At 35.0% G+C, this 19607-nt stretch overlaps 1 protein-coding gene across 3 annotated transcripts; it reads right to left on the reverse strand.

The window, feature by feature from the left end:
* Positions 1-1296: 1296 nt before the first annotated feature.
* On the reverse strand, positions 1297-18972 carry LOC149566107 (uncharacterized). Of its 3 annotated transcripts, XM_089819537.1 has the most exons (11): positions 16890-18822; positions 16264-16392; positions 15879-16014; positions 15688-15776; positions 15324-15435; positions 15092-15198; positions 14879-14943; positions 14629-14774; positions 14282-14377; positions 12317-12398; positions 1297-1591 (listed from the first exon to the last, which is right to left on the reverse strand). In XM_089819537.1, exons 1-8 carry the CDS (start codon positions 18665-18667, stop codon positions 14704-14706), a joined length of 2487 nt encoding a protein of 828 aa, XP_089675663.1. In that variant the 5' UTR covers positions 18668-18822; the 3' UTR covers positions 1297-1591; positions 12317-12398; positions 14282-14377; positions 14629-14703. The 3 variants fall into 3 exon arrangements, with proteins under 3 accessions (XP_089675663.1, XP_089675664.1, XP_089675662.1); XM_089819538.1 differs by having other exon boundaries at positions 1297-1588; positions 14282-14774; positions 16890-18972; XM_089819536.1 differs by having other exon boundaries at positions 14282-14774; positions 16890-18972.
* Between the last annotated feature and the right edge of the window lie 635 nt (positions 18973-19607).

Genomic DNA, 19607 nt, shown 5'->3' on the forward strand with positions numbered 1-19607 from the left:
GATGATTCTATTGAAAACGTAAATATGCAATAAAGACTACAATATTTCAACTTATCTCGCAAGTTGAAATAGGGGAAGAACAACTAAATCAAAAGAAAGAAGTTAATGACTAATAAACATATGACCAAGGACTAGAAGATGATTATATGTTGCATATAAAGAGGAGATTATTAAAATTGAGAAGTTATTTAATGGTACAACAAAGAATGTTGCAACAATAGATAATGAAAAGGACCAAGGCAGTGTGAAGGCAATGGTAAAATGATGGAAGGCCACAAATGAAGAAGATGAACATGTAATGAAAACTCGAGTAATGGATGAGCAAGAACTAAAGTTCAATAATGTTGAATTTATTTTTCTTTAAGTAAAAGGATAAAAGTAATACAATGCAATTACATTTTAGCATATGTTTGTTGTGTGTTGAGTGTTTGGTGGAGGTGGTCATTTTTTGGTGAACAAGATTGCACAAACGAGAGGAACATAGATCCATAATTTTAAAAAAGGTGGAAAGAAGACATTTTGTGGAGGAGATTAGCAAGTGTTCTAAGTGCTAGAAGAGGTGAAGGAAGAACACATTAATGTAGGTAAAGCAATAGTAGTTTGTTGTAGGTTGATACCAACCTAGAATAGTAGTTTGACTTCTTAAGCTCATTTTATGAGCCTCTACTCCCAATTTTTTTATCTGACATGTATGATACAAGAGCAACATAAATTCATCCCTTGATGTTCAATTCTAGCCCTACAAAATAGGTTGTCAAATACAACCATACTACATATCTAGTTGGTATTTTCTCTCCCCTTTTCTATAGGGAAATGGTTCCAAAATGTGGAGATTGAAGAAGAGAAGTGTAGTGCTACATGTTAGAGGAAAGAGGGAAAAGTTGAAAGGGGGGACATCATGGGAGCTCAGGAAAGTAAGGAACACAGCCAAGAAAGAGGTGAGGTTACAAAGAGAGGGGAGCAAGTGATTTCCATAAGAAAAAAGACACCACCTTATAAATAATGTTACTTGTCAATGTTAGGGACAAAGAATGGGCGAAGTCCCATAATGTGATGTTGGTAAAAAGGTTGTGTTTGTAGGAAAGTCTACTAAGTGAAGTGTTGATTACTCTACTTACTTGTGATACTTGTGAAAAAACAGTCTAAGACAATTATTTAATATCCAATATTTGTTTTTTATTAAGGAAAACAGGTTTTGACGGGTTCCTAAAAACTTTTTACAAATCATAAAATTTTCAATGAAGCCCAAACCAAACAAACCAACAATCCAAAGGTGAAACAAGTCAACAACCAATATGTTGTGACCAAGGTGGCCACGCGGAAATCAACCACCCTCATAAACAAGTTTTTAACAAGCACCTGAAACCCCATGGTAAAAAGGAGCTTAAACAATAAGACCCTTACCATGTCTGACAATAAAAAACATAAGGCCAAAAGTACCAGGAGAACCAGAAATGGGGCAGCCACAACCTCAAGCTTTCCCTTTTGCTTCTGTCTTATGAGATCGTAATACCATTTCAAAAGGAGTGGAAGGCTTGACCATTTTACCTTTTACTTTGATCCATCCATCCTCCACCAAACCAGCAGCCTTCTGTCATGCAAAAGTCATCAATATCTAGTATTTGTTATTATTAAATATTATCAACAAACACAAAATTAAGAAGATTTTATAGATGTAAAAATCAAACAAAATTATGACTAACATTTTGGGCTAAGAAATACACTCTATCTTTATGAGATTCAAAACCATTCCTCTCTTCCTCAATGCAAGAAAGTCAATGTTATGAGACCCTTATCATTTCATGGGATAATACAATTACTCCATATAATAAGAGGTAGTTTTTGCCAACCGTTCCAAACTTCGTTCATGTCTAAAACCGTTCAACAAAATCGTGATAAGTTTATTCTCTTCTAGTTAAACAATGAGGTAGTTACATAGGAAAACCACTTATAACACAAAATATCCTCTAATCAATTAAGATAAAATATATAAGAAAAGAGAGCTATGATGTTTGTATATAGAAAATTTAAAACTCTAAAAAAGGCTTTGCATGCAAAATTAGTTAGCAAAATACTTGCAAAGGTAAATCTAAAATATACAAAGATATTATAAGTACTAAATTTAAACTACTTATATAGATTAGACAAAACTAAAATCCCAAAAGAAGACTTCTATCTAAAATTTCACCTCAAACTATGAAGGGCTAACCAGTAATATCCCCACTTAGGAAATTAAAACAATAGGAAGATCCTATTTGGGATGAGATTTGTATGAGAAATATGGTTCTAATACATTTATCAAAAATGGGTGAGAACAGCTATATATTAAAACTTATTAAGACACACATGACGAACTATTTATGAGAGTTAATTATGAGGGATTTTAGGAGAGGCATTGGAATAGACTCCAAGGCTTACTCATTTAAGCGAATAAAAAAATCATTGTTAAAGAAGGTTTAACTATGGAAACTATGCCCTAAGATAGAGCAAGAACTAGGTTTGAAGATGTAAATTTAACAATAAAAAAAAAAAGTAAAAAATTAGAAATATTAAATCACAAATGAATTGTTCAGCAAATTTGGGGCTTGAAAATGTAGGGCAATCAGGGTATGTAACCTAGTTTTGAGGGTGCCTACTATAGATAACCCAAACAAATGCAAAAAAAGATGTCTCACTAATCATCTTCGTAATATTTTGTTTAAAAAAATGTCAAACTATGTGGCTAACCTACAATCTCCATGTTGTTTTACCTTTTCAAGTTTTGAATACATCTCCAATCTTTTTCTTATGTTTGACATCATACATCAATCCCTAGCTAGGTATAACATACCCAATAATGATGATGTATATAGGAGAGCTTGCTCTGAAAGGTGCTAAATTTGATGTAAGTCTTGCCCTCGCAAGTGCTAAATTTGATGTAAGACATTGAAATGAAAATGGCATGCCCTTGTGAATCCTCAAATGTTGCCTTTAAGTTGTGTGATTCAAAAAATGACGATGTGATGATTGATTATATACCTAACCTCACTAAAAGTGCAGATAATTTCAAAGAAGGCCAACATTGTCGACCCTTATGACTAAGCTATGGAGAAGAATATCACAACGCTATATCCTAGTCAATAAGGAGTATAACACAAACCACCAACTCCAAACTCAAAATCCAAGTGCAATCAAATTAAGGATATAATTGAGAAAGCACATTCATAAATGAGCATGAAATATTACAATACAAATCAACACATTATAAAGATATCCTTGATTTTTTTCAAATTTTGGTCTTATCTTCATGGCAAGTCTTTGATATTGTATTTTGTATTAAAACTAGCACAATATTTTAACACATAAATGACAATTAAAAATAAATTAAACAAGTCAGAAACAACCTAACACTACACCTTTCTCATTTACACCCATATTCATGCCACAAAAAATGTTTATGCTTTTGGATCCCCATTAATTGATGAAGTTACTCTCTCACAAGTCAAGTTGTCATTGCTCTCTATTTATCACTTGTCTTTGTTGCCCCTAAATGATAAAAAAGAGCACACCCTTGAATTAAATGCATTGTATAACAAGTGTTTGATATGGTCCCACACAGAGGCATATTACAACAATAGATAAGCTCCTATTATTAGTTAATGGTAATCTATTTGTAATACTACTATAAATATTAGAATGTTTCTATTATTTAGTTTGTTGTAATTCTCTGTTAGCTTTTTTAGCTATATTTTAGCTAGAATAGACTGTTTCTATTCTTTACAATCATTTCCTAAGGAAACATCTTTTTATTCTTTTGAATATATCTCTCGTTTTATTCTTTTGTATATATTGACCACTCAGAGTCTATTAATATTAAGCAAATATTTACCAATTCGTTTGTAATAAGACATTCCAAGAGATCTAGCACCCAATATAGCCTTGTCATTTCCTAAGGGTAGTTATTTGACTACATAAAAGAATATTCAATTGTCCAAATATTAATTAATTAAGATGTACACTAAAATAAGATGTCCAAAACCAAGAGGGTTACCCATGAAGAACAACACAAGGAAAATGGATATGGCCCTATAACTAGTTAGGCTAGAACAAATTGCAATATTTGCTCTACTCGATATTTAAATCGAGAGAGAGGACCTTCTCTAGATATGAAGCGCTCATGGGTAATAATTGGCCACTTGTTCATTTCCCTAAAGATTTGAACTATATTATTAACTTTATTCCAACAAGATAGGGGAGAATTATAGGTTTGAAAGCAAAAGAGTTAGTGTGGATTAAACCAACTACTAGATAGGAATCTATTACCAGTGACCCTCTTGAATTACCCAAAATTATTAAATGGAGGCCAACTAATCAAAGGAAGTAAACAATGTTGAACATATCTATTTGAACACAATTAGTTGATATGCATGCCCACCTTATGTAAGAGCTAACAAATCCAAATAGTGGATAGTGTGATTCAATCCTTATTCCTCAATATTATTAATTCGCTATAACAACTGTGAAATAATGAATTCAATCAAGGAATAGAGCCAACCCTTTATTTTAATTCATATCTTAACCACCACCATTGCAACGATTTGAGGGTTGTAAGTAAAATTAGAGGTGATCAAACATAATCTCATTGCATTTAAAAATTTGTTATTCCTACAAGGATGTAGCTTGAGAACAACAATGAATTGACGTCCCATCAATCCTTATTTCCAAAAGAATTATAAGAGGGTACTATAGTGCTAAATGAGTCATATTATCATCCACTTGTCAATATACCTCAGTGTAGATGCCTAATTAGGCCCTCTTCAAGAACTAAAATACTAAAATTAGACACTCCCCAAGCATTTACTAGCAAATTATTCCTCAATATCATCAAACCTCAACAAAAAAAAATTGTTGACTAATACTGGGATAATTGATAATGGCATAGAACAAAAGAGTTTCCTTAGTGGGAGTGATCAAAATGACTTAATATACAACAAAAGAAGTTGTAGAAAAGAAAGGTGGGTTGCCAACAATAACCAAAAATGAGAGCTTCCTTATTGGGAGAGATCAAAATGACTTAATATACAACAAAAGTTGTAAAGAAAGGTGTGCTACCAACAACCAAAAATGACTCCCTTTGAAAATGTGTGGGTACTCAAGCGAACCAATGCACCCTTAAGGGGTCATCTACTACCATTATCAAGAAATAAACCACATTGAAGAACAACCATCATGTCCAAGTTCTAGCTACCCACAAAGCAAATCACAATACAAATAATAAGGCCCTAGGTGTGAGGAAGGACTACAATTGATCATTAAATATTGACCTTCACAAAGACAATAGTTCCTCATTATTTAAAAGAAAGATTGTCTTTTCCAAACAAAGCCCAAATTTTCAACTTACACAACAAAGATAATGTTTAAAATTTCAACAAACAAATAAGTTGAAGCATGACTAATCTTCACAAAAGAATATTGCTTGGTGCCAACCTCAAGAGCACATTAGCATTACATCCTCATAAGATGCGTCTTAGAAAAAAATGTAAACAATTAGCATCCATGTTGTAAATCTATCCTCATTTGGTCCAACTACTTGGCAAAAAAATATCTATGGGAAGGCATATGTGTGTTACCAACTCTAAAAACATGTCAAATAACTACCACTATCCACCAATGGCGACATAACAAGTCATTACCTAATTAATGAATTTAGGAACATGATGTTGAATATGCAATGTCTGTAATGTCATTCACAAACACTACATATATTTTTACTTAAGTCTACCCTTATAATTAGGCCCTCACTTTTCCCAACAAAACTACATAACATCACATCTCACCCTTTCTACTAGCATGGCAAGTTAAACAATAACATATTGTTATTTTCCACTTGTAACAAACCTCTCTTGATTAAGGTTTTGCCTCATGAAGTTCAACAACTTACATCTAAACCTAGTAAAACCTTCCATTTTTAATTAATTTGTTGAAACAAGTTTTTCATGATTATATTTTTGTTACACTTCTTCCCTCAATATTTCCAACTCACCATGCTAAGCTTACAACTCCTCATACATCCACCATTGCTTTCATCGAGTTCAATAGTGTCACTCGCAGCGTCTAACAATCTTGAGCTAGGATATTTAGGTCTCAAACGTTCAAAAGCTATTTGCAAACTTGCAGCTTCATAACCCTAAAGAATAGTGGTTGATATGTTTGATATAACAACATCTCTTCTTTGATCTACCTCAATGTACTTTGCATTAAATTTTTCATTGATTCAATGGACAAGTAATAAATGTAACACTATTTAGTTAATAGCACCTCTTGGCAAAAATCTCATAATTGTTTTTAAAAGATCATTTTCAATAGTCTTCATGGACAATTTGAACCTTCTGAAACAATTATAGTCCACGAACAATATACAAATTTTACAAAATTCTCCAAGTCATTTAACATGACCACATTTCTTCTTATCGTTGTTGATATATTCCTTCTTGGAATGCCTAGATTTTGAAGCACTCACAAAACTGGAATTACATGCACTCAAATTTGTAAAATACTATGCTAAGTTTTTAATAAGAAAAATAGGTTTTGAAGGGAGCCTAAAACCCTTTACAAATCATAAAACTTTCAAAGAAGCCCAAACCAAACAAAACTACAATCCAAAGGTGAAAAAGGTCACCCAACAGGACACAATGACCAAAGTGGCATCGCAAATAACACAGTACTCATCAACCACACAAATAGGTTTTGAACGAGCACCTGAAACCCCATGGTAAAAAAGAAGAATAGACAATAGGTCCCTTACCATGTCAAACAACAAGCCAAAAGCGCCAAGAAAACCAAATAAAGGGGCAACCACAATCAAGCTTTCCCTTTCATTCCCAACTTTTGAGAACGTAATGCCATATCAAAAAGAGTGGAGGGCCTAACCGTTTTACCTTTCAGTGTGGTCCATCCCTCCTCCACCAAACCAATTGCCCTCTGCCCTGCAAAGTCAACAACACCACAACCATCCCCTAAAACCCCCGCAACCTGGGAATGAACCACATCAGAAGAATCAACGTCCAAAGATGGGCAGCAAAATCCAGAGACGAGGCCACAGGTGTGGCAACAATCAAATCGCCAGACAAAATCCGAAAGAAGGTGATCAGAAGAGGCCACCATCGTAGGGATAGTCATGTCATTAGAAACAACAGTCGAGTCTGCCACCACTATGTCCTAAGAAGAGTCGCCACTCCCATTAGAAGAATCTTTCTCAACCGTGTAGTGATCATCCAAGACCCCCTTCCACCAAGGAGACTTCTTCGGTCTAGATTTTTCAAGAGCAACGAGCAGCAAGAGGGTTGGTCTTGTGGCATATCCTGCATCGGAAGAGGATGTCCTCATAATCAAAAGGTTGAATCCAAGGGCCATGCAAAGATTTCAACGTAATCATTTCAAGGAGTCCCTTGGAGACATCAATCTCAACCAAGATGCAAGCATACATCATCCTAAACACATTGGAAGATGTAGTATCTACCATCAAGAAGTCCCCAAGGGCTTCCCCCACTGCCTCCAAGACAGAATCCACCCAAAGGTGAAGGGGGAGATGCAACAGCATGACCCACAAAGGAATCTTATTTAAAGATTTCATCGCCGAGTCAAACTCCTTATACCAAGGTTTAGCCATCAAAAGAAACTTCTCCCTCCACGAGAAACCACGACGCAAGATTGCCTTTCTGTCTTCTAAAGTTTCAAATTTCACAATGAAAAAACCCCTTGTCACAGGGTATATCTGAGTTGTACTTGAAATGAAGGGCTTCAAACACAAGTGATCCAGGCATGCAGCTCCAACCAAGAGGGCCAAGAACCCTTAAAACAAAAGATAGCAGCATTGGACAAGATATCATCCACATAAACAAAGACCTCAGCAACAATATCGACCACAAAATCAATCATTATCGAGTTACTAATTGCAACTGACACAACATCACACGGCCCTAGACCCACAGCTTGACCACCAAGACCAACCTCATAAGCAACCACATCAACATAAGAAATAGCCAAACTACCCATAACTACTGGGGAACAAATATCCCTACTAGGATCAAGAGAAGCCCTAGCTCGAAAAGCAGCAAAAGTCAAAGCAAAAGCCCTAGCTTGCAAAGTAGCAAAAGCTAGAGTCGGGACGGAAGCCAAAGCCACTGCCATAAAGTCGAACGAGATGCAGGAGTCGAAGTCGAACACGGGAGCCGAAGCCAAACGCAAGAGCCAAAGCCGTTTTAAAAATTTATTGACCCTTGGTTGTAAGCACTACAAGCAAAAAGCCCCACTATTTCACCAAGGGTCAATATTTTGCTACAATTGTTAGAAAGTAACAATTCAAATGATAAGTTAGGTTCAGCACTACATTATTTATTCAGATCTCTTTCTCATTTCTTTTTTTTTATCTCTTACTGTCTCATTCACACCTTCTCACTTTCACTTTCCACTTAAGTCTTCTTTGATCTTCTCTCTGCTCTTCTTGGTCTCCTTGCTTCTTTTATCTTCTTATTTTCCTTCAATAATTTGTATCCATTCAACATTCAACCATTGACTTCATCAGCAAATTTTATTAATCCTTGGTTGTAAGCACTATAGGCAAAAAGCCCCACTATTTCACCAAGGGCCAATGGAAAACATTCTCAATTAAGATCCACAATAGAGAATGGCCTTATCGGGACTTGAACCTTGGTTGTAGGCCCTACAGGCAAGAAGGCCCACCATTTCACCAAAGGGACAAGCTTGAAAAACTATGCTATGTTGTGATGAGATAAAAGTTCAAGATCTTCTAACTATCAAAGAATCATGGGGTGGGAGTTGTATGGCAATTATAAACATTGTGAGCATCTCCTTGACTTCTACTTGAACTTGGCCATGGTGGTGAAACATAATAAAAAATGGTCTCTTTTTGGGATATACGAACTACTTGACTTTAGATAACATTCTTTATCAAACTTTTAGGAAAGAGACTCACCACTGCATCCAATTCATACATTTGATGTATTGAAAATCTAGGTTAAAAAATCAAACTTATGCTCGATGTTCTTCCCGTGGGTTTTACCGCTCTCTACAAGGTCGTTCCTATCTCATTTTCAGTAGGATTAAATTAAAAAAACTAAAATTTTTATCCAACAAATTATTTACGCTTTCCCAAAGAATCCGATTTTTCCAGCTGTATTGTATTTTAGTAATTTTAACTACTGAAGTTTGATATAAATTCAAAATTTAAAGCATCATGCTTCTTGATTTTCAACATAACACTTTCTATACATGTTCAGATTTTTGTTCCAGTTTCATTATGAAATTGTAGGTATTTCCAACTGCTACAATCAATTTTGTTGACTTTGTATTAATAATATTGGCAATGCACATTTGAGATTTCACACCCCTTGAGGATTTTGGAAGGTTAGGTAAGAATTTCCCCATCAAGTTGTATGTAATTAAAAGTAGAAGCAACAGGACAACAAAAAAGAGATTACCAAGCATTTCAGAAGATTTTATGGATTAGAAACACCTAAAAAATTGCCCCCCTCCAACTAGGCGGAGCATATGGAGTCCTATCCTTAAGAATTACTCGGCCTATTCAATACCAGACCACTGCAACAAAGCAGGCATCAATCAACAGAAATATAAATGTTGTAGATATGCAAAATCTATAGTTTAAGTTTTGAAGTGTAAGGTTGACCAAAATTAATTTACAAATTTCAATTCCACCAAAAAAATTGGAACTGGTCAGCATGACGACAACCTGTATGCCAGTACAGAGGCCATCAAAACAAACAAGTAATGTATTTATGTTAACCATAAATATTTAGAAGGATATGGCTATCGCAAAAAAATGTAAAAAGCTTTGCTCAATATCTGTGAAAATCTGAACTTGAAGTGATACTTGAGGAACATGAGCAAGAAGTATTGGAGAAACAAGGAAAAATGTCATAAAGCTGTCAAGAATTGTTCCTTAGTAGTGAGTTCCAATGCATGGCATATAAATTATGGATAAAGACTATATACCAGGTTCAAAAGCTTCAATTACTTCCAATGATTAAAAATTGTACAGAATTCTGGGAAAAAAGGGTCACATCTTTAAAATCGGAAGTTCACACAACATCAAATAAAAAAATTGCCGTCAGAAATAATCTTATCTCCAGACACATGGGATGGTTCCAGATTATTCAGAAAATTCAGATGTAGGTTTCCGCTTTCAGGCATAACATTTCTTGAGTTTCCATTGCTCAATCATTTAACTGGTTAGGAATTCATATTTGTGAACAAATTTACATAGCCACCTATCAGATAGCTCCTTAATTCTAATGCTTAGGTCATACTTGTTAATCACATAAAATAATCTCTACTTTTGTAGCTCCTTAATTCTAATGCTTAGGTCATACTTAATTGTTAATCACATAAAATAATTTCTACTTTTGTTGATCATTCCAAATCTGTTTGGGAATTAATTTTTTTGATCATGCTAGATTTGTTTGATTTCATCTTAACTTAAAAATTTCTAACACAATTAACTTATTTTCCTGGACTGGTGATTTTTTTGACCTCTGGAAACAATTGAATTTTTTCAACCTGGTAACTTTTTTGTCAACATCAGGCTTCAAGGAGCAGGGTGATTGTCATAAAAGCTTCAAGGAAAAGAAACCTGATGTTGACTACATAATTATTAAATTCAAAAAATTCAATAGTTTCTGAAGGTCAAAAAATAAATTAAATCAAGCATATCCAAAAGAATTCATATCCATAAGGACCCGTTTGGCAGTGGGAATTAGACTGGAACAGCCATATGTAAATTCCAAAATTTCTAATCCTCCATTTGGGTGCACCAAATCAGACCTGAGAATAGGAATACGTATTCCCATTTTGGCACAAAAATGAGCATTTGCAATTCCACCTAAATAGGTCGAATTGGAATACATATTCCTATTCCAGTTTTACTTTTTCATAGTTGATGAAAATTTCATGTCCATGTCCATGCCCATGAGCACAGCCAACGGGAGCCCCGTAGTCATGGAAAATGGCCAATTTTGAGAAGGGGTTTCGCTCTTGCACAAATTATTACTGGATCAGAGACATCGATTTTGAATACTAAGATCGCATGCTAAAACCTCAAGTCTGCGTAGGGATTTGAAACATTGTATGACCTTGCTAACAAGGAAAATCATGAGGAATTCAGACATCCTCTGCCGTTTTCTCTTCATAATCTGACTCGTACACAATGTGATCATGAAAAAAATCTCAGAATGCAATCGTATGGTTTCAGATCGCTTTATCGACATTGTTAGTATGCTATTCAAACTCCAATTTCGATTTTGTCTAACCAAACAGATAATAGGTATACATATTCCTATTTTCTATTCTACAATAACTATTCCAGAATAACATTCCTATTTCCCCCTATTCCTATTCCGGCATCGTTGAATTATGATCCAAAAAACTGGAAAAACATCTGTATGACTAACAAGTAACTATTCCTTAGTCCATTTGAATTGCAGATTTGAGTAAGAATTGGAATTCAAAATTCTCAAAATTCCTAATCCACTGTTTAGGTCTGCAAAATGGGAATTGGAATTCAAGAAAATGTGGATTTGGTATCCCCATTTGGCCCCAAAACAAGAATTCCATCTCCCCTCAAAATACTTGTTATTTGGAGCTCCCATTTTAAATCCCACTTTTTGAAATAAGGATTCCAACTAAAATTAAATTTAATTGGGTCTGACATCCAGATGCCCATTTGGCCGCTTGAAAAAATTAGAAAGATTACTGCAGAAATTCATATAAATACAATTTTTTTAAATTGAAGAAAAAATTTCCACTAACCAATTCATAGACTTACCAATTTTTTACATTTGATTGTAGCTTGCTTCCAAACCCTTGAAATCATCACAAAGAATATGCAAATGCATCGAGTCATCTACTAAAGCTTAATACAAATGTAGATATTTATGAGTCAAACCATGACCTTCCATAAAATTTATGTTGAAATGTTTGGCTAATAAAACAGGTTCAACATGGCACTCTATAATATATAGACCCTGATATCTGTCTGCCTAAGCCATATCAAGAACAGTGAGTAGGGAGACAAATCCCTCATTAATCGCTAGAAAAAATGGACTGAATTTCCAACAATCCTAGTTCCCTCTGTGCTTATTTAATTCAGTTTCTTTAAACATATTACAAAGATAACAGAATTTCCAAATACAATGATATAAACTTTGCAAATAAGATCTACCAAACTAAGTATCTAAAGAAGAACCAATTCAAAGCCAGTCAAGCAATATGCACAGAGAGTGAAATGATTACTAGATTTTACCTCACATGTGATTCCACAGCTAGAAATCATATACAAGTGCGAAGTCCACTCCATGTCCACTTAAACCAGCTGGATCTAACTACTGCAAATTATCATGTTGAGAAAAATATCATAATCAAGGCAAGCCAGACTTGACAATAACCAATTTGCTGAGTGGCCAAATCATTAGAGGCTTTCCACTTATAAGAACAGTAGCATGCGATGTTAAAGGCATACATCAAGATGTAAATAAAAAATTATCCCAAAATAAAAGCTATAAGAAAGCAATATCTACATCACAAGCATAGCAATACAAATATTACCAAATCCACTTATTACATAGCAAAACCATAGTGCAACATCGTAATCATTAGCATATGAATGTACAACGAACAGGAATCTAATGGATATGAAACAAGAGTGAAATTTTGCAGTCAGATGTCATGCCACAAATCTCAATTAAATCAGTTGCACGGGGCACAAAAAGTGAAATTTCTGATGATCAATAAAACCTTGTCAATATTAAATGTAATATGGATGCATTGCAGATTCTCAAACTCCATTATTAGGTAGGCTTATTTAGTCATAACAAATAATGGCCATTATCAATGCATACAGAGATCAACTTCATAGAAGTTTCTTCCAGGTCTCAAATTGCAATCCATGATAACTTATCTTCTTCAGGCTGTTCATTTAACAAACCAATTGTACATGCAAACAAATATACATGTCATGCAGATATTACACTAAACATTCAATAGCTTGAAGAAGCTCAAAACTGTTCTGGCCATATTATTTTATCGGCATAAATGTTTAGTAGATATTACGTTTTTGTAACAATTGCAAACTCAATGGCATTTTACCACTACTAAAATACAACTTTGCTATCATCAATTACAAACATCTGAATATTGAACTCGGGAACAAGCTTCCACAAATTTTACATGAGAAAAGCATATAATAATTGCTTATTACAATAAAGCCATGAAATGAGCATGCCTTGAGCTTTAAAGTTTAATCGCCAGAAAACCGAACTGCATAAAGCTAGCATACAAATCCTGGCAGAATTTCCCAAAAATGATTTCTACCACATTATTGATGATTTAAAGCGGGCTATTTTGAAATTTCTCTTAAAAGAGCAGTTTCCTTTAAATACAAATCCTGGCAGAATTTCCCAAAAATGATTTCTACCACATTATTGACGATTTAAAGCGAGCTATTTTGAAATTTCTCTTAAAAGAGCAGTTTCCTTTAAATACTGCCTTAATATCAACATGTTTTTCATAGACAACAAAAAAAACCAAGACAAGGGTAGCTATTATAACTGTCACTAACATGCATTATGCTGCATGGTAACCAGCAAACTATAGCAAAAGTAAGCATGCTCTAATTGTCTCTGCCATATTGGCTTGGCCATATATAAATCAAACAACCACCTAAACAATTAGCATAACTTAGCTCCAAAATGGTAAACGAGAGCTATTGAATTATCTTAAACGTTTCAAGCATGTCAAACTTTCCTCTCATGTCAGAATCGTGATATATTTTCCAAAATAATAAAGTTGGGTGTAAAAACTACCAAATACCCTTCTCTGTTACCTTTTTACAGCAAATTTTGCTCAAGTTTTCAGGGCTAAACTTGCTCGATCTGTCTCTCTTATATTTGCAAGGCTCATATGTAAATCTAACTAGCATTTCACAACTACTAGTCTAAACTGATAACCACTAACTTAAAATTAATGAACGCACAGTTACTGGGATGATTATTAAGGACAATTTCATCCATGTCAGAATCATGGGCTATTTCTCAAAGCTATAAAGACTATAAATATTAAAAAAAGCATAAGGTCACCCCTTTGCTGCTGCTTCATATAGCAAAGTGTTCTCCAAATTTTCAGGGTTTCCACCAATAGCTAACATGCCAGCAATGATTCCCACAAGAACTAGCATTACGGATAAACAAAAAGATTAAATAGCTGAAATTACCTTGATGTGGATATTTGCCTCGAACCTTCTGTTGTAAATTAAAAAGCAAATAACTTGATCTCCACTTTCACCAGACGTTCTCTTGCACCAAAAACTCTAAGATTAAATACATGAGATGGAAGATCAAAGATATAAAGAAAAGTGATGCCCAAAAATTATTTCCATATCTTTTTCAGTCAGATTCGTGATTGTGGGCCAATGAATCTCTTAATGTCATACAAATACACTGTAATATTTACAAGTGCTTTGAATATGATAAGTATCACACAGAAGCATTTAAGCTACATTTCAGTAACTTAATGATACCATCTAATCTTAACCATAAACATATCTGGTGCATAGTTCACCTGGTTGCCAACACCGTTCAGTGGAGACTTGATCTGATAGACCTGCTTGTGCAGTACATGAAATACCTGAGCACTTCAAGACAGTCCTTCCAAGGCTATCTCACTGGTCTTGAAATGCACTCTCGAAGATTCATCAGAAACACTTTCTATGAATACATCAGAAAACAAACTGCCTTGTTATGCAATGGTTCCTCGTAAAACAGTCATTGGCAACAAAATCAGCCAAACAAGCCACCAATAGCTAGATCACCTTGTTGTGACTCCCTTTTAAGTTGGGCTAATGGATCCGGGCTCTTGCGCAACCTTCTTGATTGTCTGGAAAAAGAATGACAATATAAATGAATAACAATGTTGACATCATTTACGTAATTCAGCTGTAAGCAATGATAAATATTCAACTAAAAAGTCAACTTCCACAAACACCAAAAACAAAAAAATCACATGCACACTAGTTGACACCAACCTGTCATGATCACTTCTGGTAGGATATGTTGGCATAAACTCTTTTGACTTTGCTAAAGGCACCTCTTTAAACCAATCATGGTTTAAGGCCTCCTCAGCAGTTATCCGCTGGAGACACATCCCCAACACAACGGTCAGAGAGGAAAACTAACAAATAACTTAATAATTAACACTGACATGTAAAATTCCACATTTTGGAAGTATTAAATATTACAGCAGTGTTCCATTGTCACCTTGTCAGGATCATAGGTAAGAAGGCGATTAAGAAGATCAAATCCACTCTCAGATAAAGTTGTCTTGCCAGTAAATGATGCTGCTGGAAACTTTTCTCGCAGTTTATTATATCTGGATCAAAGTATCATATTTCTATTTATCATTAGTAAAATACAAAAAACAAAGGCAATGAAATGACAATGTGTGTGTGTGTGTGTGTTAGCTTCTCTGGGAGTTGCCACTTATGCTTTGAATAGGTTACCACAACAAATTGATTCTTCTACAGATGTTTACTAAATACAACCCAATGAACACAATTATTCTACAATATGATAGTAATACTTGCTACTTTGCAATAGCTGTATAAAGATTTAAGATGCTCACGGTTGTTTAACAAATCTGCATTTTGCTCCAGGCAAATTAACAAATTCAGGCCATATCTTCTGATTTGGTGTCCCCAGTGTCCTAAATATCTGCAATAACCATAAAGAGTAAACTTGATAGAATTCTCACAAATGATGTTCGAAACTGAAATGTAACTTGTATAAGACATTTAAGGATCTGAGAATGCATACCTTGTCTACTTGATCTATTTCACTCTTTCCACTAAAAAGAGGCTCTTTCGCCAAAAGCTCAGCCATTATACAGCCCACAGACCACATGTCAACAGCTGTTGAGTACTTCTTGGCTCCCAAAAGAAGCTCGGGTGCTCTGCACAAATTGAAATCACCATTGAACAGTCAATACTTCTGTTTGGGATAAAATATAAAGTATGAAAATAAAGTCTAACAACAAATTATAAGAAGCACTTAATATGTAGATAATCTCTATATTAATTTTATAACAAATCATTGAAAGTGTGTAAAATGTTTATCTTCATGAATCAGAAACAAAATGAAAGACATGGCCCATGATCTAAATCAAAATCTAATAAAACTTACAACATCAAAGTCACCGTACCTGTACCATAAAGTAACCACCAAACTAGTGTAAGTTTTCAAAGGACTGCCATACTGACGAGCCAAACCAAAGTCACAAACCTTCAACTCTCCCTTGTTATTAATTAAGAGATTTGAAGTCTTCAGATCCCTATATAACATAAAGAATTAAGATTGATTATAAAAAAACATGTATATTGTTTATAAAAGATATGTATCTCAGAACTGCCTTGGGGGCAGAAAGCTCAAAGCTAGGTTCCTTTAACTTCATGCATATGGTGAAATAGTGGGCAAATAAAATATCAGTACTGATATCTATATCTATATATATATATATACAACAGAAGGTCCAAAGGGAACCCCAATATTAAACAATTTGCGACAGCTAATCTGCAATGCATGAAGTTCCCCAACAACAATTTCCTTGGAGTCAAAAAACAAAATGTACTCTTCAATAGAGCACGGAATGAAAAGAAAATAATAATACAGTGTCTAGATTGTTGTTAAACCTTAGGCACCCAACTTAAAGCAATGTACAACAAACAAACAAAAAACCAGGGAAAACAATGGCTGATGCCAACAAGCAATAAAAATTTAGTCAAACATAGACTAAAATGCATGAAATAAATATGAGTGGAAAACAAGAACCTGTGCAAAACCCAATTGTCATGGAGATAATTGACACCCTGGAGAAGCTGCAGCATAAGGCATTTGACTTCACTAGTGCTGAAAGGATGTTTCATCATGCAAATAAAATCCTTAAGATCATGCTCCATATACTCCATCACCATAAAGATATTGTCTAATTTGTCATTAACAACTACTTCCTTCACATTAACAACAGAAGGGTGACGCAAAGACAATAACACATTAATTTCTCTTAATGCGGACATAGGGAAACCTTCCCTCTCTCTTTCCATCTTGACCTTCTTTAATGCAACAATTTCTCCAGTCTTCTTATTCCTTGCCCTATACACAATACCATAAGCACCCTCATTAATTTTATTCAATCTTTCAAACTCATCAACACTTCTGCAACCTTGCATCATATCAATTCTTCTTACAGTCACTGCCACGGGAGATAATACTGGAGAATCAGATTCAGAAGGCAACGCTTTATTAGGATATAAACAAGCTTGATCAGCATCTCCATCCAAATCCATTTGATCTTTCTCATCATCAGAAGCTTCAACTTTAAGGTCATGTCTATCATCGGTATCCACAATTTTCAAATCGTGCTCATCATCAGAAACTCCAATTTCATCATTCCACACTGTTTCGCAGCCATGGTGACTGCCATCACTATCAGAGCATGCCGAACTCACCCCTGAACCAGACGATCTCTGTCTTAGCTGGTCATGATTTTCAGGTGACAAAATTTCCCCTGCACTATTGTTTGCAGAAGTCTTAGTTATTCGTTGCTGTCTCTCAGAATAACCAAAGTCTGGAGTCACTCTGCTTCTTTTCAAGTCCGGACTATCAAAATACACATCATCGGCCCATCGAGATGCAGCTATATTTACCGCTAGCATCTCTTCCGTATATAATTCAGGGCTCTTGGCAATCAATAACTCTCCTTCCATAGCATTTGAAGATTGGTTTACACTAGATAAAATCTTACCATTAACGTCAAAACAATTTATAACACTGGTATCATAAGAAGGTTTTACACTAAGATGTGAAGGAAGCTTTATCCTAGGGCTTAAAAAATAATTTCCGACTTTATTGGCAGAAAACATTGCACTAGACTCAAAAGAAATTTTTGAACTATTGTCTGAAGAAGCTTTTACTTTATTATCTGAAATAATCTTCAGACTAGGGCTTGAAGAAGCTCTTTTACCGGGTTTCGAAGAAAGCTTCGCCCTCTTAGGGTTTGGACTCTGTAAATCATCATCAGCATCATCCCAGCACGATGCCGAAATATTCTGCAACGACTTGCCGTCTTCTGGGCTCTCCTGGATCTGGCCGGGCTCGAACTCATCATCCATGGAAATTGGAGCCTGCTGCGCTACATCCCTTCCATTATTGCACGAATATTTTCTCTTACTTGCCTCAATTTCTGCATCCCATAAATACTCACTTTTATCCTGCGGCTTTTTGACCTCGCCGTGAAAATCTATCAATTCTTCGCCCCGATCAACACTCGAAATCTCCCCGGGCTCTCTCTCTGAACCGCTACCCCACGAATTACTCCGGCTGGAGGTACGGCTTCCGTAGTTACCCCGATCTCCGCAGCCCTTCCCCCTAGAGATCTCGCTCCCCCGAACCTTCGCTAGGTTTTTTAGGGCTTCAACCTTGTTGAGCGTTTTGTGGTTCCTGTGGTGCGAACAATATGCTCCAGATCGAGCAGGGTTCGAATCCCCATCCACACACCTAAACAGGGATCGGGACCGGGAGGAACCATGGTGAACCCTCACAGACGCCATTAAAATGATTGATACTTTCCTATTTTTATTTTTTCCTTTGATATAACAATCGAATTGAACCAAAGAATTTTCACCGACAATTTTGCTGCTGTTTCCCAAAAAAATTAGAAATTATAATCGGCTGTTTCTTTCCTGAATCCCTCACCGCTCAGAATACTCGATGTCAATGCCCACGGATCGGCCCTCTACAAAATGTGGCTGGAACCATTTTCGTCCAAATATTAAACGTAAAAGCCCAAATTAGTTTCTTGGTCGAAAAGTTGTTTCAATGCAAAGGAAATAGGATACGGTTCTCGCCTTTTATTCAAATAAATAGGACTATGGGGTCGATTTAAAACGTTGATTTTATTGTACTAATGGCTATGGTGGGATTTACAACGTTGTTTTTATGTACTTTTTATTTAGTCCATGACACTATTTTAGTATCTTCCCTTTGGGAGAGAATTTTTCAGTCCAAAATTTTAGCCCTTTTCTTGGATATTTTAATTTTCTTCGCCATAGAAAACACTTCAAATTTTTTCACTTAATTTTTTTTTAATAGAAAAAGAAAATATTATAAAATCTGAAAAAAAAAAATTTAATAGAAAAAGAAAATATTATAAAATCTAAAATAGAAATTACCTTATTTACTCCTATTCGTATTCTTCTTTTTTTGTTTTATATTTGTTTTTTTTTCCGTTTAATATCAAATTTTAAGCCTTTCTTTTGTTTCTTGTGAATTGGCTTCCTTGAATTTTATGCTCCTAATCCTAGAAAAGTTTGATACTAAAGTGAACGTTTGGTTGAATAACAGAGAAAGTGTGACTACCTTAAGGTAGAGGAAAATTACGCGATGGCAATCTTGGTGATGGCGAAGTCTTCGCACAATACGCTAAATCAATATGGGAACTTTACCATGATGAAGAAAGGGCCAGTGATTATTTTCAACAAGTTGTACAAG

The sequence above is a fragment of the Cupressus sempervirens genome, chromosome 3 (genome assembly GCF_028749045.1).
Source record: "Cupressus sempervirens isolate cs-2001-9-10 chromosome 3, ASM2874904v1, whole genome shotgun sequence".
Classification (NCBI taxonomy): domain Eukaryota; kingdom Viridiplantae; phylum Streptophyta; class Pinopsida; order Cupressales; family Cupressaceae; genus Cupressus; species Cupressus sempervirens.

What these genes read in the sequence shown, in the direction of transcription:
- LOC149566107 (XM_089819538.1), bottom strand. Translation starts at nt 18,667, where the DNA reads ATGGCGTCTGTGAGGGTTCACCATGGTTCCTCCCGGTCCCGATCCCTG. An exon ending in GTGGTTACTTTATGGTACAG is followed by an intron (nt 16,015 to 16,263) that starts GTACGGTGACTT and finishes CAATTTGTGCAG; the next exon opens with AGCACCCGAGCTTCTTTTGG. An exon ending in TGCAGATTTGTTAAACAACC is followed by an intron (nt 15,436 to 15,687) that starts GTGAGCATCTTA and finishes ACTTTGATCCAG; the next exon opens with ATATAATAAACTGCGAGAAA.